General features: G+C 42.0%; 1 protein-coding gene, 1 long non-coding RNA gene, 2 other non-coding genes and 1 pseudogene across 4 annotated transcripts; 3 read left to right on the forward strand and 2 right to left on the reverse strand.

Moving 5' to 3' along the window:
* Nucleotides 1-4,993: 4,993 nt before the first annotated feature.
* On the reverse strand, nucleotides 4,994-14,671 carry TMED2 (transmembrane p24 trafficking protein 2). The gene is made up of 4 exons (XM_070475139.1): nucleotides 14,388-14,671; nucleotides 12,479-12,671; nucleotides 10,007-10,114; nucleotides 4,994-6,511 (listed from the first exon to the last, which is right to left on the reverse strand). The coding sequence occupies exons 1-4, from the start codon at nucleotides 14,565-14,567 to the stop codon at nucleotides 6,387-6,389; spliced, it is 606 nt and encodes a 201-aa protein (XP_070331240.1). The 5' UTR covers nucleotides 14,568-14,671; the 3' UTR covers nucleotides 4,994-6,386.
* On the forward strand, nucleotides 8,976-9,461 carry LOC139037772 (guanine nucleotide-binding protein G(I)/G(S)/G(O) subunit gamma-5 pseudogene; annotated as a pseudogene).
* Nucleotides 14,672-14,704: 33 nt separating the features above from the next.
* LOC110142237 (uncharacterized) lies at nucleotides 14,705-20,576 on the forward strand. Its single transcript, XR_002315273.2, has 3 exons — nucleotides 14,705-14,978; nucleotides 18,214-18,416; nucleotides 20,421-20,576. It is a non-coding gene; the product is annotated as an uncharacterized lncRNA (long non-coding RNA).
* A 2,927-nt stretch (nucleotides 20,577-23,503) lies between these two features.
* On the reverse strand, nucleotides 23,504-23,610 carry LOC139037943 (U6 spliceosomal RNA). The gene has a single exon (XR_011490881.1). It is a non-coding gene; the product is annotated as a U6 spliceosomal RNA (small nuclear RNA).
* A 543-nt stretch (nucleotides 23,611-24,153) lies between these two features.
* Nucleotides 24,154-24,225, forward strand: TRNAG-CCC (transfer RNA glycine (anticodon CCC)). The gene has a single exon. It is a non-coding gene; the product is annotated as a tRNA-Gly (tRNA).
* The last annotated feature ends 402 nt before the right edge of the window (nucleotides 24,226-24,627 follow it).

The following is a 24,627-nucleotide window of genomic DNA, read 5'->3' on the forward strand; positions in this document are numbered from 1 at the left end:
GAGTAGTGCCATTCGTCCAGTGCAACCACGTAGGCTCCGGGCGCCTTTCCACACCGAGCAGGCATTTGTGAGGGAGGGATTTTGCCCCGGCTCTCACACTCTCCCCGCCGGTCGGAGGTCCCCGCCAGTCGGAGGCAGATGGCAGCACAACACCGCGTCCTGGCCAAACGACAGTAGGTCCGGAGGGAGTGGACAGAAATGTATCCCAATCCTGGAGCCCTGGATAGGCAAAAGAGACTGATGGTGGGGATCCACTGCCTGGGACAAAATAAATATTCGTTTATTTCCGATGAAGTTAGGTCAGAGACTTCAATTAAGATCACTGTATCTTATTCTTGTGTTCACCACTGGATTGTTTCATGCACGTGTACAATTCATTCAGGAAGCTTTTCAGTTCAGTTCAGTCGCTCAGTCGTGTCCAACTCTTTGCCATCCCATGAACCGCAGCACGCCAGGCCTCCCTGTCCATCACTAACTCCCTGAGTCCACCCAAACCCGTGTTCATCCAGTCGGTGATGCCATCCAACCATCTCATCCTCTCAAACTTTCCCAGCATCAGGGTCTTTTCAAATGAGTCAGCTCTTCGCATGAGGTGGCCAAAGTATTGGAGTTTCAGCTTCAACATCAGTCCTTCCAATGAACACCCAGGACAGATCTTTAGGATGGACTGGTTGGATCTCCTTGCAGTCCAAGGGACCCTCAAGAGTCTTCTCCAACACCACAGTTCAAAAGCATCAATTGTTCCTCACTCAGCTTTCTTTATAGTCCAACTCTCACATCCATACATGACCACTGGAAAAACCATAGCCTTGACTAGACAGACCTTTGTTGGCAAAGTAATGTCTCTGCTTTTTAATATGCTGCAGTCTATGTTGGTCATAACTTTCCTTCCAAGGAGTGTCTTTTAATTTCATGGCTGCAGTCACCATCTGCAGTGATTTTGGAGCCCAGAAAAATAAAGTCAGCCTCTGTTTCCACTGTTTCCCCATCTATTTGCCATGAAGTGATGGGACCAGATGCCATGATCTTAGTTTTCCGAATGTTGAACTTTAAGCCACCTTTTTCACTCTCCTCTTTCACTTTCATCAAGAGGCTCTTTAGTTCTTCTTCACTTTCTTCCATAAGGGTGGTGTCATCTGCATATCTAATGTTATTAATATTTCTCCCGGCAATCTTGATTCCAGCTGATGTACTCTGCATATAAGTTGACAATATACAGCCTTGACATACTCCTTTTCCTATTTGGAACCAGTCTGTTGTTCCATGTCCAGTTCTAACTGTTGCTTCCTGACCTGCATACAGGTTTCTCAAGAGGCAGGTCAGATGATCTGGTATTCCCATCTCTTTCAGAATTTTCCACAGTTTATTGTGATCCACACAGTCAAAGGCTTTGACATAGTCAATAAAGCAGAAATAGATGTTTTTCTGATACTCTCTTGTTTTTCCGATGATCCAGCGGATGTTGGCAATTTGCTCTCTGATTCCTCTGCCTTTTCTAAATCCAGCTTGAACATTTGCAAGTTCACAGTTCACGTATTGCTGAAGCCTGGCTTGGAGAATTTTAAGCATTAATTTACTAGTGTGTGAGTTGAGTGCAATTGTGCAGTAGTTTGAGCATTCTTTGGAGTTGCCTTTCTTTGGGATTGGAATGAAAACTGACCTTTTCCAGTCCTGTGGCCGCTGCTGAGTTTTCCAAATTTGCTGACATATTGAGTGCAGCACTTTCACAGCATCATCTTTCAGGGTTTGAAATAGCTCAATTGGAATTCCATCACCTCCAATAGCTTTGTTCGTAGTGATGCTTCCTAAGGCCCACTTGACTTCACATTCCAGGGTGTCTGGCTCTAGGTGAGTGATCACACCATCGTGATTATCTGGGTCATGAGGATCTTTTCTGTTCAGTTCTTCTGTGTATTCTTGCCACCTCTTCTTAATATCTTCTGCTTCTGTTAGGTCCCTACGATTTCTGTCGTTTATTGTGCCCATCTTTGCATGAAATGTTCCCTTGGTATCTCTAATCTTCTTGAAGAGATCTCTAGTCTTTCCCATTCTATTGTATTCCTCTATTTCTTTGCACTGATTGCTGAGGAAGGCTTTCTTATCTCTCCTTGCTATTCTTTGGAACTCTGCATTCAAATGGGTATATTTTTCCTTTTCTCCTTTGCTTTTCGCTTTCCTTCTTTTCACAGCTGTTTGTAAGGCCTCCTCAGACAGCCCTTTTGCTTTTTTGCATTTCTTTTTCTTGGGGATGGTCTTGATTCCTGTCTCCTGTACAATGTCACAAACCTCCATCCATAGTTCATCAGGCACTCTATCAGATCTAGGCCCTTAAATCTATTTCTCACTTCCACTGTATAGTCATAAGGGATTTGATTTAGGTCATACCTGAATGATCTAGTGGTTTTCTCCACTTTCTTCAATTTCAGTCTGAATTTGACAATAAGGAGTTCATGATCCAAGCCACAGTAGTGCTGACTGTATAGAGCTTCTCCATCTTTGGCTGCAAAGAATATAATCATCTGATTTTGATGTCAATCATCTGGTGATGTCCATGTGTAGAGTCTTCTCTTGTGTTGTTGGAAGAGGGTGTTTGCTATGACCAGTGCGTCCTCTTGGCAGAACTCGATTAGCCTTTGCCCTGCTTCATTCCGTACTCCAAGGCCAAATTTGCCTGTTACTCCAGGTGTTTCTTGACTTCCTACTTTTGCATTCCAGTCCCCTCTAATGAAAAGGACATCTTTTTTGGGTGTTAGTTCTAGAAGGTCTTGCAGGTCTTCATAGAACTGTTCAACTTCAGCTTCTTCAGCGTTCCTAGTCAGGGCATAGACTTGGATTACCATGATATTGAATGGTTTGCCTTGGAAACGAACAGAGATCATTCTGTCGTTTTTGAGACTGCATCCAAGTACTGCATTTCAGGCTCTTGTTGACTATGATGGCTACTCCATTTCTTCTAAGGGATTCCTGCCCACAGTAGTAGATATAATGGTCATCTGAGTTAAATTCACCCATTCCAGTCCATCTTAGTTCGATGATTCCTAGAATGTTGATGTTCACTCTTGTCTTCTCCTGTTTGACCACTTCCAATTTGCCTTGATTCATGGACCTAACATTCCAGGTTTCTATGCAATAATGCTGTTTACAGCATCCAACCCTGCTTCCATCACCAGTCCCATTCACAACTGGGTGTTGTTTTTGCTTTGGCTCCATCCCTTCATTCTTTCTGGAGTTATTTCTCCACTGATCTCCAGTAGCATATTGGGCACCTACTGACCTGGGGAGTTCATCTTTCAGTGTCCTATCTTTTTGCCTTTTCATACTGTTCATGGGGTTCTCAAGGCAAGAATACTGGTTTGTCATTCCCTTCTCCAGTGGACCACATTCTGTCAGACCTCTCCACCATGACCCAGCCATCTTGGGTGGCCCCACATGGCATGGTTTAGTTTCATTAAGACAAGTGGTCCATGTGATCAGATTGGCTAGTTGTCTGTGATTGTAGTTTCAGCCTGTCTGCCCCCTGATCTCCTCTCTCAGTGCCTACCGTCTTACTTGGGCTTCTCAGGAAGATTTTACCGACCAGCATTGGGCTTCGCCAGTACTGGGCTTCCCTAGTGGCTCAGATGGTGAAGTTATCTTCCTGCAGTGCAGGAGACCCGAGTTCTATCATGGATTGGGAAGATCCCCTGGAGGAGAGCATGGCAACCCACTCCAGTTAGGGGCTTCCCCGGTGGTCCAGTGGTTAAGAATGCACCTTTGGGCTTCACTGATGGGTCAGACAGTAAAGAGTCTGCCCGCAATGGAGGAGACCTAGGTTCCATCCCTGGATCGGGAAGCTCCCCTGGAGGAGGAAATGTCAACCCACTCCGGTATTCTTGCCTGGAAAATTCCATGGATTTTCCTGGAGCCTGGGTGGGTTACAGTCCATGGGGTCGCAAAGAGTCAGGCACAACTGTGTTGGGCTTAAGACTATCATGCCTTGGGCCCATATCTTCAGCTTGGCTTGCTCCCTTACATCCATGAGGACTCTTGAAATGCCACCAGTGATGCCTTCCCTTCCTAATCACTAAAACCATTTGCCCTTTCTTCCCCCATAACACATTATTAATATGCCATATAGTTTACATACTGACTAGGCTCATCTCCCCCACTAAAAGTGGGATAAAGGGGATTTTCCTCTATTTTATTTGACTACAACTGGTAGCACCAGGCAGTCACCCAAATATTTTGGGAATGAATAAATGGGAGTAATACTCGTGTAAACTGCAGTCATCTCAAAGTAGATGAGAGTAAAGCCTGAGGCAACATTTTCACTTTAATGGGATTATCACATCCTTACAATGTCTTTGCCAGCTATTTCCAAGCAGGTCTGAAGGCAAAGACAGAGGCAAACAGCACAGCTGCATTTCCACTTGGGGGTCTACTTACTAATTTCTGATCTGGGGATCCTTTCCGAGACTTTATCTCCATAATGAGGATTCTAATAGTACCCAAGGTAGTGGATGTTTTGAGGAATAAATAAGACAGACCACCTAAAGCACTTAGCATGGGGACAGGCCATTACAGTGCTGGATAAACCATAGTTTTATTACCAGCAGGCCCTTAGTTTAATAAAGAGGAACGGTTCCTAAAGGGAGAGATCTAGATTCTGGTCACATTAGTCACTCATCTGTGAGCCTTGGGAGAATCATTTAATCCCTTTTAAATTTATTGCCAGCTACCATAAACCAGGTGGCTGAGTGAAAATAAACTTTTGTTCCAAAGAAAAAAATACTTCAGATATTAATACTGACCCATCAAAGAAACCACACAGGGAAACCTAAAATTGGATTCCTGTTTACTATTCTCAAGTTCACAGACATAAAAAGTAACAGATGTTTATAATAGGCATCATTACTGGGAAAACATGACATGTCTCATTTCAGCTTTGATTAGAAAGCTGGTATTTAGTAAATGTGAATTAATCATAAATATATAAAACACAGAATACCAAGACTGTTTTTAAAAAGAACTGTTTATTTACTGAACCTGGGGCAGATCAGATACACAACCAAATTTAAATTTACATCTTTTAACTCAATTTTGAAGTGTTTGCACACACACACGCACACAAATTGGCATGCAACAGTTGTCCTAAGGTAAAACTCAGTCACCTTAAACTGTTGCAAATATTTTCACCGAAGGTTGAAAAATTTTTTACCCTGAACATGAAAACCTGTAACAAATTTAATTATACAAAACTCGTTACTTGTAGCTTTCCCCTTGCAAAGATCCAAAAAAAAATGTACAAGTAACCAATATACATCAGTCACAACATAATCCTGGATCATCCCCACACCAAAACCAGATGCTCCTTGATTTTTAAACCCATCATCAGAGACCAAAAGAAAGTCGTTTCGTTCTATACAAAACAAAATTCACATGTGCCAAAAAAGAAAGACCCAAGAAAAACAAAAACCCTAGTACTGACAGTGATGTTCAGTACCCTAATTAAACAGTGGCCAAAATGCCACTGATCAAAAATAAAATAGTGGCTGTATATCACTGCAAAGAAGTCCAAGAAGCTTTAACCCTTTGGCATCGGAAATCCAGATTTTTCCAATTACATGAATGCATACCTCCTACATGCCAAGAGCAGAGAAGATGGATGCACCAGCATAGAAAGAAAAAGGGCCACCATTTGCTGAAACACCCAGAGAACTGGCTGTTAATAGACTTCTCACAAGGTTAGGCAGAAACCAAAAAATGGCTATTAGCTGCTTGTGTCAACAGTTTTAAGTGGAGGTGATTGAGTTCTAAGGTTCAAAGTAAAACTTTGGAGGGGTGGGTAAAGGTTGTTGGTTTAAGTCTTATCTTTAAAGCAAAAACAAGATAGACAAAATATAAAAGTACCAACCTGGTCACATACTCTGGTCACAGAGCTCTACCATCAAGCTGGATAGAAAATGTCAAGATTCAGATTGTTGTTTCTCAACAAAATGAATCTTTCTAATGACTTGAACTGCAGGATAAGGGATCCCAAGAATAGTCTCATTTTAGTAAAGTACTATCAGTAAAGTACTATCCTGAACAAACTGTATTTTATAATGAAAACAAAAGGAAAGAAAACTAAAGACTCTACACCTATATTCGGCTTACAGTGTTTGAGTTTTGGGAGGGTCTCTATAATGGAGGCAGAATTCAAATATGAATTTATGCCAATCAAATGTCAAATTTTTACTATAGCTTTCCTAAAGAAGTATTTTCCCCCAATATCTATTAATCACAAAGAAACATAAGCTGTGAAGATACAGTTCAGAAAATAAAAACATAGAAACTAATGACATTATTATGACCAACATGTTTGGTAAACAGTGAATTATGAATTTGGGATTATGGGGAAAAGGCTTTTAAACAACCCTCCGGACTTCGAAGAATCTCTTCAGGTAGTAGATCTGTCCCAATGTCATGGCAACTAGAACAAGAGCTTCAAAGAAGGACCAAAGGACCACTCTGCTGTTTGTGTTGTCATTGACTGTTGAGGACAAACAAACAAAATTTAACAAACAAAACAAAAGAAACAGCATAGACATCCAAAATTACCCCCCAGTCTTAACTCCATGTGAAAGTTAATACTTCACCAGTAATCAGAATACCTTTATCTTTTGTACCCAAGCACTTACACATACTCAGAAGCAGAGTTTTACATTTAAATGAGACCTTAAAAGATTAATGGAGCAGTCAAGTCCATTCTGTTTATGCATGAGAACAGAGGAAAAATGACTTGCCTAAGGTCACTTTCTAGAGTTAAAACCCAATCCAACCTTCTCTCTCTCACACAGAGAAAGTCCCTAAGATTAGAATCCTTTTTGCTGAATCAGAAAATTCAACCTTATTCTTTCAAGATAAGTTACCCAAGAGGCACTACCTACTAAGTTAAATGTTTCAAAGTGCCTTTTCTTTAAACATTTATTCAGTATTTATTGAGCACCCACTATTTATCTGGCATTGGTTCTAGATTGAAAGATTTCTCAGTTTCACAGACCAGTGCTGGCAGCTATTACCAAACTTAAACTAGTTACAGGATTTACCTCGTTTTTAAGCTAAGAAATTGATCAAAAGAATAGTATGGCTGCATTAATTTATAGCATTCAATTTATGTTACATTCATTCAAGGTCCTGATCAAATTCCTTAACTTTTAGAAACTACTGGGTAGTTTCTGATTTTTCTGCAAATGGCCAATTTTTTGTTTGTTTTTTCTAAAAACAATTATAATTAGCAATTCAGTAATAGAGATGGATAAGGAACTGGCATATTTTTAGATATATATGTATCATTTATAAAAAGAGAAACTAGAATTGCAATAACTGCTGGACTGATGATCACTCAAAAAGAAGTGAAAAGCAATTAAATGACTCCAGAAAGATAAGTTATACTTACTCAAGGATAGAAAATGACTTTTTTCCCCCAGAGTAAGAATAGACAAACGCTCAAAACCATTAACTAGAATTCTAAAAACCACCAATGCTGAAATTTTAATGTTCATTCCATGGCATGAAATTTATTTCTGCTGCAAACTTTATAATCCATTTCTAACATAATGACTAGCATCTTAACCACATAAAAACAAGTATTTATCTCTCCCTTCAATAACAGAAAAATGCATCTTTAAACTTAAATAGAACACACTAAAGCATATAACATAGGAGAGCAATCATCGAGGAAAATATGTGTACATGAGACACTGTTCTCATGTCATTCACGTACTTGTTGTTGTTTAGTTACCAAGTCATGTCTGATTCTTTGCAACCCCATGGACTCTAGCCCACCAGGCTCTTCTGTCCATGAGATTTCCCAAGCAGGAATACTGGAGCGGGTTGTCATTTCCTTCTCCAGGGGATCTTCCCGACTCAGAGACTGAACCCAAGTCTCCCACATTGGCAGGAGGACTCTACCACTGAGCCACCAGGGAAGCCCAGTTCACACATTAGCCTGATCTAAAAACAGTACTATTACGACCCTGTAGGTTTTTAAAAATCTCATCATAGCCAGCTCTGAGGAGCGAGTGTTATAGGAAGATGTACAAAAAACAAACAACATTGTGGGAACTATTGGATTTCTAAAATTAAACTGAATGTCTAAAATTCTGTTTGTGAAAATTCAGGAGTATCTCCACTCAAATTAAGGATGAGAGAAAAAGGTTGGATGCCTCCAGGGACCACAAGATGGGGGTCTCCTCTGGCTGCCGTGCTAGTGGAGCTACAAAGCAGTGAAAGTTCTGAGCCCTTCTCATCACAGAATGGGCCGGTCCCCTCCTGGGAGCAAAACAACCAACAGGTGATGGAGGGAAGATTAAGAGCACAGGCCAGGAGAAGCAATCAGGTGGAAGAGGCAAGAGTGGCTGCATATAAGCCTCAATCCATCTCATGCCCCAATGCCGCCAAAAAGGTCAGAACAGAGGCACCTGTCCAGTCTGTCAAATCTACTCATTATTCTCCCAAGGAGAGGTGACGTCTGGGCTCTAGGTCCTAAAGCTGCCTTTCCATCACTGGCAAGAATGGAGACAAGAGGGTGGGAAGAACAGAAACTACATCTTGGAGAAATTCAACCTGTTCTCATCTATTTGAGTCACTCCTCTCTCCACTCCCTACCCCACCTTCAGAACAAAGACTCCAAACATAAACCACTTTGCATTTATAGATGAGCTTGCGCCCAGTGAGGCCCATCCCCAAGGATGACCTGAAGGACGAAGACACTGAACAGGTGTGGACCTGGGTCTAAAATATGATCATCTTGTCTGTGTATCAATATGGTACCTCTTTAATTTTAAACACTAAAGTATCATAATTAGTGCTATACCACAGGTTAAAACAGGCTTTGCAACCTAGAGTGGGATTCCAATTATCAATGTTTCTAAAGACAAACACATCCGAGCCTCACCCCCAGCCCCGCCGACTGGCCCAGCGGACCCACCGCAGACCTGCCGAAGGCCCGCGGATCTGCTATCCTTTCGAGTGCACCATGTCTGGTTCATCCAGTGTCGCGGCTATGAAAAAAGTGGTTCAACAGCTCCAGCTGGAGGCCGGGCTCAATCGGGTGAAGGTTTCCCAGGCAGCTGCAGATTTGAAACAGTTCTGTCTGCAGAATGCTCAACATGACCCTCTGCTGACTGGAGTATCTTCAAGTACAAATCCCTTCAGGCCCCAGAAAGTCTGTTCCTTTTTGTAGTAAGATGAATCTTGACAAGGTTTTCCAAACCACTTTTCATAAACCAGTGAATATTCAAAGGAAAGCTAAATTTGAAGCCTGTACAAAAGCCTCTCTGTAACGTGCCATACTACACAAACTTCTACTTTTGTCAGTCCTTAATGTCTACCTCTATGAATATTCTTAATTTTCTGTTTCACAAGGGTAATTATTTTATATACACTGATGGCAGCATACAATAAAATACTTAGTATAAAAAAAAAAAAAAAAAGACAAACACACTCACAGCTTCCAGTTTGCAAACTTGGGAGACAAATTGATCTTTACCTGGTGAATACCTCTATTCATGTTTTAATGCTTTTTAATTAAACCACACCCCAGGTTTTAGAAAAACAGCTAAGCCTCGGCATGTAATTATTGATCACAAAAGTTTCAGATATCGGATTTAAAACCAACGCGATGCCCATTTTTTCCTTTCTGCTTTATAAAAACCATTATCTTACTCCCTAGCTGACCACACATTTTTTAAAACTCATAAAAGTAAAAAAAAAATAAAACTCATAAAAGCCAGTGCTGAATCTAAACAGCATTGTTTGGTTTAAAATGAATGTCCCAATAATAAATTAGTCTAATACAAAGCTCTACAAACAAATGTATGTACTCAAATATCTTTTGCATAGGTGCTTTTTTTAAAGCCAATCCCTTAGTATGATTATCAGTCCAAAATTTCCGAATGAGGAAAACACAACCCAGCTCTTGGGTAATACAGGTCTCCAATTCATGGCCCTCGGATACTGCTTCGAAGTCAAAGCATTAACTTACTTGCTCTGTGTATTCTCTCTCGAACTTCCATGTATTCCTGTTCATGCTTCACAGCTGTCATCGCCACTGCGAGCTCATTAATCATTTCTTCTAGCTTGTTCTGGTGAGCTACAAAAGGATTTGAAAATGGTTAGAACATATTTGGCAATCTCTTTCTGAAAAATTCTTAAAACCAGAAAAAAAAAAAAACACCTCTTCCAAAGAAGGCAAACAAAAGAAGCTATTTTTCAGAAATGACTCATTTTGGACCACTGATGACAATTTAATTCCCCAAGAATTTTTAAAGAGTTCGTTCCCAGTAGAGAAACCTCTTTCAGAGTAGGAAAAATACTATACAACATTTACTAACTAAAGGAACACAGACCTAAGAAATGTCTTCTAAGGAATTGCTAAGTGAAGTTCACTAGACTCACTGCCAACCATAGTGGAGATTAAAAAAAAAGATGGAGGAGGGGCACAAAATACAAATTAAAACTGTAATAATAACATCCTAGTAATAATCCTACAAATAACTATTTAAACTAAATAAAAATCTACTCTTGAAAATTATGTAACTCTAATGTTAATTTAAGAAAAGTATCAAAGCTGACTTTTAACCTTTATGAAGCTAAGCAGAGAAAAACAGGAAGATGTTCTAGGGAAAATCTATACCAATTCAACATTCTAGTACTATAGTCAAAGCAGTCATTTCACTACAGTGGGAAATAGCAGACACTGCAAGTGAAAATGCAAGTTCCCAACTGCCCAAGGTCTAGAACCAGGCATTCTCTTTAGCAAGGTTAAACTAACAGTTCTGAAGAATTTAAGTGTATGATTATAGGTAATGCTGTATTATGGCAATGTACAAACAGGTAGGAAAAAAATATACCACAAGGGAAGACTGCCATCAGAGGGATCTCTTCACTATTGCCCAAAATCCGGCCTCATCTAGAATTTCAAATTGCCACAAATAATCCTAAATTTCTTATGAAAAGCCAAGAGCCTCTACCATTTTAAGGCAGTTGGGCTGGAATCACAAATAATCTCTCACCAGCTTCATGTCAGAAGCCCATGCACTAGGTGAAACCTTTAGAGCAGAGTTTCTCAGGAGAAGCACTGTGGACATTTTGGACCACATAATTCTTTGTGGTGGGAAAGTGTCCGGTGCAGTGTACAACCACCAACCTATTCAGGAGAATCAAAAATATTTCTAGATATTGCCAAGTGTACCCTGGGGAGCAAAAAACATCCTGAGAACCACTGCTTTAGAGGAAAGCTTGATTTTTATAGCTGTCATTCACCAATATGAACAAGCAAAAGCGAGACTGTTAAACATCATGTTAAAGGATTATTTAAGGAAAATATTCACACTCACCAGCCAATATTTAAATAGCCAATGTTTAGAAAGGACTATTTTCCAGAAAACAAAGTCAAAGCCCTTCAAAACTTAATTTTCCTTGAGAATTAGCCAAGTCCTGTCCTGAACTGCAAATGGCCTTGAAAAGCAAGCACAGAAATTTCTGAGTAGTATGATTCTCTAAATTCTATAGATTTCAAAACTTAAAAAGAGTTCACCTTACTTATGTAAATACTCTACGAAGTGCTCACTATCTAGGGCAAATTATATCACATTAATACTATGAAATAAACTACTAGTTTCCAGAAGTCCTGAAATATACCATGCCCACCCCCACCTCGGTCAAAAAAAATCCTTATGTGCAGGCTCCTGGTAAGCGATTTATCCAGAAGAATCAACTTAGGGCTCACCGCTGATAAGCTGAGCAATAAAAACTAATCCACCTGCAACATATGTCTGACAAAGTTTCTGTCACCTTATCTAGGGTAGACGTGGCTCCTAGAACTGCATTTCACGTCTAACCAAGTTTCACATAACCTAACCTCTATCTCGTGTAACAAAATGAAAACCACCAAAAAAACAATCACTCTAAAACTCTAAATTAGTTGTAAGGTTTTTTTAAACTAGGAGAAAAAACACTGACATGCTAACAGACTAGAGGTTAGAAAGGAAAGCAGAAATTAGACAGTAGGCAACAAAAATATGCAGAAAGACTGTCAGAAAACAATCCACATACCATCCCAGGTATCTCCACCACCTGAAGAAGAGTGTAAGATATAAACACACACATACAAAAACAAGAAGTTTAGCTAAAGTAGTCATTTATACAAATGAGCAACTAAAGATGCATATACCAGAGTAGGCAAATTAACAGAACAAACAACCTAGGATACGTGTAACCTACCTGCTGCCAGAAATGGCAACTGGAAAAAACTAAAATATTAACACGAAGATTTTGTTAGTTAGAAAATCTGGATAAATAAAAAGTGTATTTCACAAAAGGTTTTTGGTTGTAAAGACAGTCAGTGAACCTAAAATAAGCCATCAAAATAAATACTATATTCAGGTGGAGAAAATGTACAGGATTAGTATTAACTCTGAGAAAGGGATATACATCTTCAGAATGTTCATCTAACCTTCTGTTTCCATATCTTGTCCTTTGGGGGCTTCCCCGATATCAATGGTGAACATCACTATCTTTGGAGTCATGGTAGACATCCTATTGCTAAAACAAAACTTGTATGTTCCATCCATGTGAGCAGCAAATGTGTATTTCCCACTGGACTCCCGGTCTCCTTTATAAATTCCTTTATTATCAGGTCCTGTAATCTGGAGGCAGAAGAGAAATTCATGAGATAACTCAAAAGATTCAAAATCATAAATGAGGAGGGAATAAATTGGGAGATTGGGATTGTTGCAGATATACTATTGATACTGTGTATAACATAGATAACCTAATGAGAACCTGTTGTACATAGAACTCTACTCAATACCCTGTGGTGACCTAAAAGGGAAGGTAATCCAAAAAAGGGGATACATGTATACCTACAGCTGATTCACTTTGCTTTACAGGAGAAACTAACACAACACTGTAAAGCAACTATACTTCATTAAAAAATAATTTTAAAAATAAAACCGTTAAGTGATGTCTACTGACAGTCAAACATTCGCTAGGAAAATGTAACCTGAACTTCGATCCACTTCAGTTAGTAACAATAATCTCTTTGGGCTACAGTTCTCCCATTTAAGAAACAAGGCTCTCTGAATACCTTTCAATTCGGACTACATTTGTCTTAATTTTCCAACTTAGTAAACCAATCAGAAACAGAAACCACACCATACACTTGTCTTCAAGTGGCCCAATACCACCAACAAGCAGACAATTATGTAGCTATTTGTATCAAAACAACAAAAAAGAAATCTCTTTTAAAACTAAGAACTTTGAGCAAGCCTACACATGGAAGTTTTCCTGACTGATTACTGCCTATTGGCAATGGAATCTGCTTTATCTTATATGCCTGAAGACTTAAGGAAAAAGACTAGACTGGAAATTCAGAGACCCATGTTCTCATCCCAGTGTGCTCCAAATCAGTTGTTAGACCTTGCTCAAGTAGTTCCTCTTATGAAACCCCGTGCCACCTGCACACTGAAAGAGCTGATCTCTTAAGAGCTTAGCTAATTTTAACAGTTATTACCTCCATTATCCCCTTATTTCTGAACTTCACTTGTTTTGTGTAATTTATGCCCAACTCTGCTGATGGTAACTGTTAGATGGAAAAACCCATAGACACAATTAATCATGCTAACCGGTAGCTTTAAATATTAATTCCATCGGGTTTCCTTAAAAAAGTTAGAGGCGAGTCATTCTTTTGGCTTAAAGAAAACGATATGGGACAAAATTTAGGGACTGCTGGTTTCTTAAAACGATTTTCCGTTTTCTCCAAAGATACTTCACTGCAATCACTTCTAAAACGCATGACCCAACTCCAGTCTTTTAGTCAGAGATGACTAAACGAGGTATCCGAAGGTCTGTGTAAGAATGGGTTAACTCGGGTCCTTTCTACGAAAAATAAAGGCAAACACAACGCGAACGTCTACCTAGCATTCCTCAACAGCTTCCGATTTACTTTTTCAGAAGTTTCCATGCCACGTCCCAACTTTAATTCGCGCTAGGAAGGGAAGCAGCTGCTGCCCGGATCGAGACCTGCCATCAGCTAAACAAGACCGTGTAGCGCCTCCTGGGCCCGGAGATGACACGCGGCGCCTGGTAGACAAAGCTCGGCGAGAGGTTCCAAGGGGAACCAGCCGTTCAAGCTGAGAATCCAAAGCAGCCAAGCAACGGTTCCGTCTCCCGAGCAGAGCTCGGAAAGCGGGCGGGTGCGAGGGAAAGGGCCGTTAGGGGGTCGCCAGGTGGCGGCCCGGGCCCCTCCCAGGACTCGGACAACGGCCTCCGGGTCCCGCTCTCCACGCTGGCCCCGCGCGGGCCCCGGGCGCCGCCAACCCCCGAGCGGCCGCGGGCCCCCGCCTCGGGCAGCGCGCCCGCACCTCCACGTCGATGTCCAGGAAGCCGCCCTCGGCCACCTCGAAGATGAGGCCCATCTTGGTGCCCGAGGTGACCCGCTCGAAGAAGCATTCCTCTGCATGGGCGTCAATGCTAACGAAGTAGCCCGAGGCCGTGGCCAGGAGGGCGGCCAGGAGCACCAGCAGCTCAGCGAGCGTCACCATGGTGGGGCTGGGGCCGAAGCCAGGACCGGGACTGCGGCCTCCGGAGCCGCCGTCGTCGCTGCCGCCACCGCTGCCTTCTCAGCCGCCGCCGCCTCAGCTCCGCCCCTTCCGGCTGCGCCACCCGAGGGGGCTGATGCGGGCGCCGCGGATTGGCGAGCGCCTGTAGCTGCCACGTAACGGCCGCATGGCGGCCGCCGAGGGACAAGAATACTCCGCGCGTCTCGAGCCTGGACGGTGGCTCAGAAGGACCAGAAACTATCGTTTCCGTTACTAGTTCCATTCATGTACCACCTAAACTTTTATGGGCCATACCAGGAAGCGGTAGTATCAAGAAACCTCCTCTGCCTCGTGCAAGACGCTCTTAGGATTATCCATAAAGACAGCGGAAGATTTGGAGGCAGCAATAGTAGTGTAAGGAGGAGATGGGGCTGAAGCCAAGGGCTTTGAACTTTTATGTTAGCCTGCTCTCAGCTCAAAAAAAAAAAAAAAAAAAAAAAAACGACGGGGGAAAGACGGGGTGGGTATAGATTGGGAAGGGGCACGAGGGAACCTTCTGTGATGTTGGAAATGTTATGTCATATCGTCAGTAAATGATGGTTAGATATTGATGTCAGATGGTAAAGACCCTGCCCATAATGCGGGAGACTCAGCTTCGATCCCTAGGTCAGGAAGATCCTCTGGAGAAGGGAATGGCAAACCACTCCAGGAAGATGTTGGAAATGTTTTATCATATGGTCACTAAATGATGGGTACACGAGTGTTTACATATGCTTTTTTTAAAAGCTCAAGCTGTATACTTGAGTAGTGCTCCATATTTTTTGCTTTACTGTATGCCTATAATACAACCACACACACACACAAAAAAAAACTTTACCTTGGCTACATCCTCCACAATTAGAAATCTCTCATCCCCCCAAAAGTCTTCCTGACACCCCACACCCCCTTAAATTTTGCCAGCTACTAAGACAATTTATTCCCCACCCTTTGCCTCCTGAGGTACTCCTACACATCCCTCAAAACCCAACTCAAATGTCAGCTCTAGACCTCCTCCTGCACAATACTAGCCCCTTCCTCTGTGCTTACAAGGCAGATTTGTGCCTACTGAGTCACAGTCATTTACCATGTGCAACTCCCCAGGCACTAGTTTTGGCATACATGTGCTTGAGTGCTGTACTTTCAGGCCCTACCGCAGGGCCACAAAAAAAAATCTCACCCATAACATGGTAATTGACATATCAAGTTCACTGAACTGGCCTGAGCATGAGGAGATCTGGGTTGTTACTCCAGCTTTGCACATAGCTGTGTGACCTTATTTATGTTCCATCACCTCTCTGAACCTTAATTTCCCTATCTGTAAAAAAAATATGACACCACACTCTTTGCTTATCTGGTAAAGTTATCATGAAAATCAGATGACACTATGTGCTGTGCACGTTTGGGGAATTATTTCTTCAAAGACTAGCAAGCAATAGGGGGCAGTAGTGGCCTAATATCCAGTTTCCTGGGCAGGTGTCAAGAAAGAGGTACAGTTAGGGTGATGATGGAAGTTTCCTGGCTATGACGATATGTTATTGAACTCAAGAGTTCTAATAATGGTCCCCTGATTCCACACCTTGCAAATTGGCAAGGGCCCTGCTTCTCTTGGCAGGTCAGTTCTGTAGTGTCATCCTGGCAGCCATCACTGGAGGGAGGCTCGGCCTAGAGCCTGCTCTTCCAGCTTCACCAATCCATTTGGAAGTCTCTATTTCCCTATAGTGGGCTTCCCTGGTGTCTCAGTGGTAAAGAATCTGCCTACCAATGCAGGAGACGCTGGTTCAGTTCCTGGGTCAGGAAGATCCCCTGGAGCAGAAAATGGCTTACCCACTCCAGTATTCCTGCCTGGGAAACTCCATGGACAGAGGAGCCTGGCATGCTGCAGTCCAAGGGGTCACAAAAGAGTCAGACACAACAACTTAGTGACAACAACAACAACAACAATTTCCCTATAGTAAATCTCTTCTTGCTTACAATACCATCAGAGGTTTCCTGTTAAACTGAATTAAACTGGTGAATATCATCTTTTTGACTTCCCAAGCAACCCAGCTCTGTAGAAAAGGGACAAGAACAATTCTGTTTTTATCTAGACATTAAATATTAATATTCATTTTCAAACTGATTCAATAACATTCTAACCCCACTTGTCAGGGTTTTAAAATGTGGATATTTATATCACTGGACCACAGTGAATTGTATATTATGGGAGTTTTATTATGTAAGTCAAGGGACTCACTTTAGGGATCAGGCAGTTTATATGAGAGATGGCACCAGCTTAAGGCAATAAGAAGTAGGAAGGACTGTGGCAAACAGGAGCATAGATTCTGTATCTGAACACATTCAGGGGACTTCTCTGGTGGCCCAGTGGCTAAGACTCCATGCTCTCTATGTACAGGGCATAGGTTCAAGTCCTGGTCAGAGAATTAGATCCCACATGCCGCAACTGAGAATCCTACATGACACAACTAAGACTCCGTGTAGCAAATAAAATAAATACATTCAACTCCAATTTTTGAAAACATGGTGGTAGGCCAAGCCAAAGAGGACACCAGAAGCCATCTATAAATTTTTATATTATAAAAGTTACAGTGCTATCTAAAAATTGGAAAAGAGACAAAAGTAACTCTAATCACAATATTATAAAATCTGTCAACTACTTGGTATGGTTTCTTCTTTGCCCAGGTTTTTCTTTTTGGCATCCTTGTCATAGTTACTCGAGCTTCCCAAGTGGCCCTAGCCATGAAGAACCTGCCTGCCAATGAACCCGCCTGCCAATGCAGGAGATGTAAGAGACGAAAGTTTGATCCCTGGGTCAGGAAGATCTCCTGGAGGAGGGCATGGCAACCCACTCCAGTATTCTTGTTTAGAGATTCCCATGGACAGAGGAGCCTGGCAGGCTCCATGAGGTCGCAAAGAGTTAGACAAAACTGCAGCAACTTAGCACCCATGCACGCATGCATAATTAGTCATCAGGTATCTTTCAATAATATTTCAGGATTAGAAAACAAAATAATTCAAAGAACTACAAGTTCTCAGGACTTCTCACCCACAGAGTTGTTCAACCATCACCACTGTCTAGTTTCAAAACACTTTATCACCCCTAAAAGAAATCCTGACCCATTAGCAGTCACATCCCATTCCCCATTCCCCCTGACCGTATTTTGTTTAGCCATTCACTTTCATGGACTTTGGGTTGTTTCTACTTTGGGGTTATTATTAGGAACATTGCTATGAACATTTCCGTACACATTCTTGATGGATATAGATTTTCCAATTCTCTTGGAGAGGACAAGATAAATTATTTTTTCTGGGAATCAGAAGCCTGTTGTGGCAGAAACCTGGAAACTAGGTTAGACACTGATGAGGCATTTGCATCAGTTGCATAGTCAGTTCTCAGATGCTGACAGGTTTTAAAGGGAATAACAAAGGCTGCTTCCCCAGAAAGGCTAGATCAGCTTTCTGCTGTTTGGGTATTAACATTCCCCTTCACTTCTGGTCCCATGAAGTTCTCTTTTAAAAAGTAGAGAAGAAAAAAAATAAATAAATAAAAAGTAGAGAAGAATAAAGGAGACGAGAATTTTCTTTCATTTTTGTTTTCTTTTTTCATTTTCAGTTTTTAAATGTTACTTTATGAAGAACAATATTGATATAAAAATGAAAATTCAAGACAAGTTTAACCATAATGTCACCACCTAATCAAATAAGCCGTCCTGGGACATTCTAGGACCTTCATCTCATACCCATCCTGGCCCTCTCTGCTCACCTCTGTATCACAAGGAAATCTGTTTCCCAGGCTCCCTTTCACTCTGCTTCCTGGTAAGTTCAGCCAGTAGCAGGCACTAGCAAAAGATTGGAGGGCCGAGGAAGGAAGAAGCCAGAGCATTTGTCTCCCTTGCTGCTTTGGGAAGCATCTCTGCCAAAGATGCTTCATGTTCCAGGCTCCAGATCCTCTGAAAGTCCAGTTCTACTGGATGGTCCTGGTTCCTGGGCTCTGATAGTCCTACTTCCTCCCTTCCTTTCTGTAGTCCTAAGTGGATTAATATCTTTCTGCTGTTGATAACCTATGCCTTTGTCTCACAATCTTGTTTGGCTCCTCAGCTCTATCATTGCCTGTTGTGATGTTTTCAAAATAAATTCAGGAGTTCTGTGATCTTCCTATCTTTAAAAGGTGCAATCTAGGGAATTCCCTGGTGGTCCAGTGGTTGGGGCTCCATGCTTCCACTGCAGGGGGCATGGGTTTGATTCCCATATGCTACAGCAGCCAAAAAATAAAAGAAAAATTAGGAGCCTAATTGCCCTCCCCTGGAATGAGAGGCAGAACTTAGTGACTGACCTCTAAGAGAATGTGGCAGAGATGACTGTCTCTGACTTCTGAAGCTAAGTCATAAAAGGAATTGTTGCTTCAGGGTTCTCTTGACACTCCTCTGAGGGAAGCCAGCTACCATGCCATAAGGACACTCAAGCAGCTCCGGGAGACAGTCCCACAGGGAGAGAAACTCAGGCGTCTTGTTGACAGCCACGTGAGGGCGCCATCTCCGAAGTGGCTCCTCCAGCCCCAGTCAAGCCTTCAGATAATGATGCAGCCCTTGCTGATATCCTGAATGCAGTCTCCTGAGAGATTCCGTATCAGGACTGCTCAGCCAAACTGCTCCAGAATTCCAGATCTGCAAAAAGTATGAAAGATAATGATTATTGTTGTTTTAAGCCACTTAGTTTTGGGACAACCTGTTACACATCAGTGGATAACTTAGGCACCTGAGCTTCTAGAAGGGAAGTATTACTTTTACCACAAGCAAATAATAGGGAAAGTCCAATCTACCCAAAAGTTCACTGATGGATAAATGAATAAAGAAAACGTGGCCTATCCCTATGAGAGACTATTATCCAGCCATTAAAAGGAATAGAGTACTGATTCAAGCTACAACAAAGTGGACCTTGAAGACATTAAACTAAGTCAAAGAAGTCAGTCACAAAAGGGTTATGCATTGTATGGTTCTACTTAAATAAAATGTCCAAAACAGGCAAGTCCATAAAGACAGAGTAATTAGTGGTTTCCTCAGGCTGTAGTAGGAGTAAGGAGGAAATGGGGAGTGACTGCTAATGGGGCTTGGTTTTTTCTTTTCTTTTCTTTTCTTTTTTGAGTATAGTTGATTTACCTTGTGTAGTTTCTTCTGTACAGCAAAGTGAACCAGTTACACATATATCTGCTCTTTTTTAGATTCTTTTCTCATGTAAGTCTACAGAGGACTAAGGAGAGTTCCTTGTGCTTTCCAGTAGGTCCTTATTAGTTGCCTATTTTTTTTTTTTGGAAGCACCCCACAGCATGTGGGATCTTAGTTCCCCATCCAGAGATTGAACCTGTGCCCCCAGAATTGGAAGCATGGAGTCTTAACCATTGGACTGCCAGGCAAATCCCCCTAGTTATCTCTTTTATATATAGTAGTGTGTATATGACCAGTCAATCCCAAAGGAAATCAACCCTGAATATTCACTAGAAAGATAGATGCTGAAGCTGAAGCTCCAATACTTTGGCCACCCATGCAAAGAGCCAACTCATTGGAAAAGACCCTGATGCTGGGAAAGATTGAAGGCAAACGGAGAAGAGGGCAGCAGAGGGTGAGATAGTTAGATGGCATCATTGACTCAATGGACATGAATCTGAGCAAATTCGGGGAGATAATGGAGGACAGAGGAGCCTGGCATGCTGCAGTCCATGGGGTCACACAGAGTCAGGACTTAGCGACTAAACAACAATGAGCGTGTATATGTCAATCCCAATCTCTCAGTTTATCCCTCACCCACTCCTTTCTCGCCTGGCAGGGGCTTCTGTTTGGAGCAATGAAAATATTCTGGGAATTCCCTGGCAATCCAGTGATGAGGACTCAGCGCTTTCTCTGCCCGAGCCCAGATTCGATTTCTGGTTGGAGAACTTAAGATACTGTAAGCCATGATGTACAGCCAAAAAAAAAAAAAAAAAAAAAAATGAGGCTTGGGACTAGATAGTAGTGATGGGTGCAGATATCTGTGAACAACTTAAGATACTGTAAGCCATGATGTACAGCCAAAAAAAAAAAAGAGGCTTGGGACTAGATAGTAGTGATGGGTGCAGATATCTGTGAACATACTAAAGTCACTGAACGGTACCTTTTAAATGTGTGGACTTTATGGCATATGAACTATATCTCAATAAGCTATTTAAAACAAACAAGGGGGACATCCCCGGTGGACCAGGGCTGATAGTCTGTGCTCCTAATGCAGGGGGCCCAGATTCGATCCCTGGTCAGGGAACTAGATCCTACACGCCACAACTACGACTTCACATACCTCAACGAAGACTGAAGAGCTTGCATACCATGAGTAAGATCCAGTGCAGCCAAATAAAAATAAATATTAAAAATATGTTTAAAACAAGGAAGAATTTTCAGCTGTCCAAGGTGTGCTCCAGAAACTGCCAGGTTCAGGTACAAAGGACAGTCAGGAGAGGTGGTGCCTTTGAGGTTAGGTCAGGTTCCATAGTCGGTCAGGGTCGAGTTTTGTTTTTCCCTAAATCCTACTTCTGGGGCTTCCCAGGTGGCGCTAGTGGTAAAGAATCTGCCTGCCAATGCAGGAGATGCAAGAGAGGTGGGTTCATTCCCTGGGTCAGGAAGATTCCCTGGAGAAGGAAATGGCAACCCACTCCAGTATTCTTGCCTGGGAAATTCCATGGACAGAGGAGCCTGGCAGGCTGCAGTCCATGGGGTTGCAAAGAGTTGGATATGACGGAGCAACTGAGTGACTGAGCGCAGCTAACTACTTCCATCTTGAAGACCAAACAGCCTTCACGGCTTTGACAAAGAGGAAGCAATGCTGGACATTCACCTGCTGACCTGGCATCAGCTGGCCTTGCTGCTCTCCCACGGAGATAACAATTTCACAGAACAGCACCATCAGCCGAGGCCACTCTGGGACGATGATGGAACAAGACAAAACATGAATGTGGTCCAAGCCACAGAATGCCAGATCCAGTCCTCTCCTGGCGAATATGAGTGACAGCTGCTTCTGCACCAATTATAGCCTCAGCTTCTCACCAGTCTGTCCCCCATATAGATGAGATTTATTAACAGCCTCGATCCTAGAATCATCCCTGCTTCCTGCTAGCACCCACTCTAGAGCAAATTCCCAGATCTTTAAACTCTCCCCAGAACCACCCAACCAAAGCACAAATTCACAACCACCACCACCCCTGCCGGGCCACAGCCCCCAGAACACCAACACAGCCTGAGGCTATCTGGCTGCAGTGGGTGAGCTGCGGCCTTACTGCCACATTTATATGCAGGAACAGAGGTGCTGGGCAGACAAGAATGTAACATATTTTGGCCACTCACTTCCCATAAAAATGAAAACCAAAAATCAACTTACGCAGCAAGGTTGTTTAAAATAGCCTAAAGCAGGAAATGGCATGAATGTCTATCAAGGGAAGAAATAATCAGGTAAATTACAGTACATTCATAAAACAGAAAACCATACAATCATTTGAAAGAACGAGGCAGGGATTATCTATTAAAAAGATAAAAGAACAAGATATATGTATATATGCTGGAGCTGGAAAGCTGATTACAGGGTAACATGAAGTGAAAAAAGCAAATTGTATATTAACATGTTTGTCACGCTTCCATAAAAAATAAATGTGTGTTTTATATAGTATGTTCTCAGGAGAAAAATCAGAAAGAGCATGAGTCAAACTGTCAACAGTAGTTACCTGGGAGTGGAAATGGGATAGAAAGAATCCTACTAAATACATAATTTTGTAAGTGGTGGGATTGTGGGTGTGGAAAAGCCAGGTCCGTGCATCCCACCAGTACCCTCCCTACCACCCCCCAGATACTTGGTTTTGCGGCATGAACAGCATCAGTGGCAGAGCCCTGTGCAGCGCCAGGGGCACCACAGTGCCCATTGGATTAAGCAACCAGCTGAGCATTCTTGCAAAGCTGGACCAACTTCGGCAATATTCCACCTTAAACTTGGTCTCCCTCCTTTTCAGCCTCACTTTCCTTCTTCCCTGACTCTTGCTTCCCTGGTATTATATTATACCCTCCAACAAAGCACTAACTCATATTCTTTTTAAGGAGCCCATACAAAGGCAATGGGTGATTTTTTTTCTTCATTTTATTTATTTATTTTTAATTATTTTTTTATTTTTTATTAGTTGGTGGCTAATTACTTTACAATATTGTAGTGGTTTTTGTCATACATTGACATGAATCAGCCATGGATATACATGTATTCCCCATCCCGATCCCCCCTCCCACCTCCCTCTCCACCCAATCCCTCTGGGTCTTCCCAGTGCACCAGCTCCGAGCACTTGTCTCATGCACCCAACCTGGGCTGGTGATCTGTTTCACCCTAGATAATATACATGTTTCGATGCTGTTCTCTCGAAACATCCCACCCTCGCCTTCTCCCACAGAGTCCAAAAGTCTGTTCTATACATCTGAGTCTCTTTTTCTGTTTTGCATATAGGGTTATCATTACCATCTTTCTAAATTCCATATATATGTGTTAGTATACTGTAATGGTCTTTATCTTTCTGGCTTACTTCACTATGTATAATGGGCTCCAGTTTCATCCATCTCATTAGAACTGATTCGAATGAATTCTTTTTAATGGCTGAGTAGTATTCCATGGTGTATATGTACCACAGCTTCCTTATCCATTTGTCTGCTGATGGGCATCTGGGTTGCTTCCATGTCCTGGCTATGATAAACAGTGCTGCGATGAACATTGGGGTGCACATGTCTCTTTCAGATCTGGTTTCCTCGGAGTGTATGCCCAGAAGTGGGATTGCTGGGTCATATGGCAGTTCTATTTCCAGTTTTTTAAGAAATCTCCACACTGTTTTCCATAGCGGCGGTACTAGTTTGCATAAAAATATGGAACGCTTCACGAATTTGCGTATCATCTTTGTTCAGGGGCCATGCTAATCTTCTCTGTATCATTCCAATTTTAGTATATGTGCTGCCGAAGCGAGCACTTTTTCTTCATTTTAAATAGCTTTCTTCAACATTTTCTTTAAGAGCCCAACCACTTGGGACTTCCTTGGCCATCCAGTGGTTGAGACTTTGTCTTTCAATGCAGGGGTTGTGGGTTTGATCCCTAATGGGGTAGCTAAGAACCCACATGCCAAAAAAAGCAAGAACAAAAACATAAAAACAGAAGCAATGTTGTAACAAACATAATAAAGATTTAAAAATGCTTCACATCCAAAAAATCTTAAAAAAAAAAAAGTGGATGAGGACTCTCAAAGCAGAGAAGTACTACCAAAGGAATGTAACTGTAATGGAAAATCTACACAGAGCCAGTATTTACAAGTAACTTCTCTTCAGATGAAACAGATATTGAAATTCAGAGAGCATGCCCAATGAACTTCAAGCAATTGTGTTGCTAAGTTTTGATCTTCCTGTTTTTCAAGATGGGTTAGGGGATGCCATCATCTTTCATATAATGTTTTTGACTTAGTGAGGGTGACCATTAAGTAGAACAGGCTGAGTCTCCTGTGACATTTCTGGAGGGGACTTCCCTGATGGTCTAGCGGCTAAGATTCTGCTCTCCCAATGCAGGGGCCCGGGTTCAATCCCTGGTCAGGGAACTAGATCCCACATGATGCAACTAAAAAACAAAACAAAACAAAACAAAACTGCATGCCGAAAGGAAGATCAAAGATCCCACGTGCTGCAACTAAAGCCCAGTGCAGCCAAATAAGTAAAATAAATATTTTAAAAAATATTAATAAAAAAAGATGCAATGATGACATCAGAACTCTTCTCAAGTCTATCAAATTAAAGAAGGATGAGAAGGAAAAGGAGAAGGAAGAAGAGGAGGAGGACAGGGTGAGAAAGAGGAATGAGAATCCAGATTAGCATCTTTGTAAAGTCAAGGCTGTCATGGGTAGAAGAGTGGATCTGAGGCTATTTCACGGTGTCAGCTTTTGGAACTGAGCCCAGGAGACAGGGCAAGTAAAGCAGAAGACTACTCGGACTCTTGAAGAAAA

This window comes from Odocoileus virginianus, chromosome 12, assembly GCF_023699985.2.
Source record: "Odocoileus virginianus isolate 20LAN1187 ecotype Illinois chromosome 12, Ovbor_1.2, whole genome shotgun sequence".
NCBI lineage: Eukaryota > Metazoa > Chordata > Mammalia > Artiodactyla > Cervidae > Odocoileus > Odocoileus virginianus.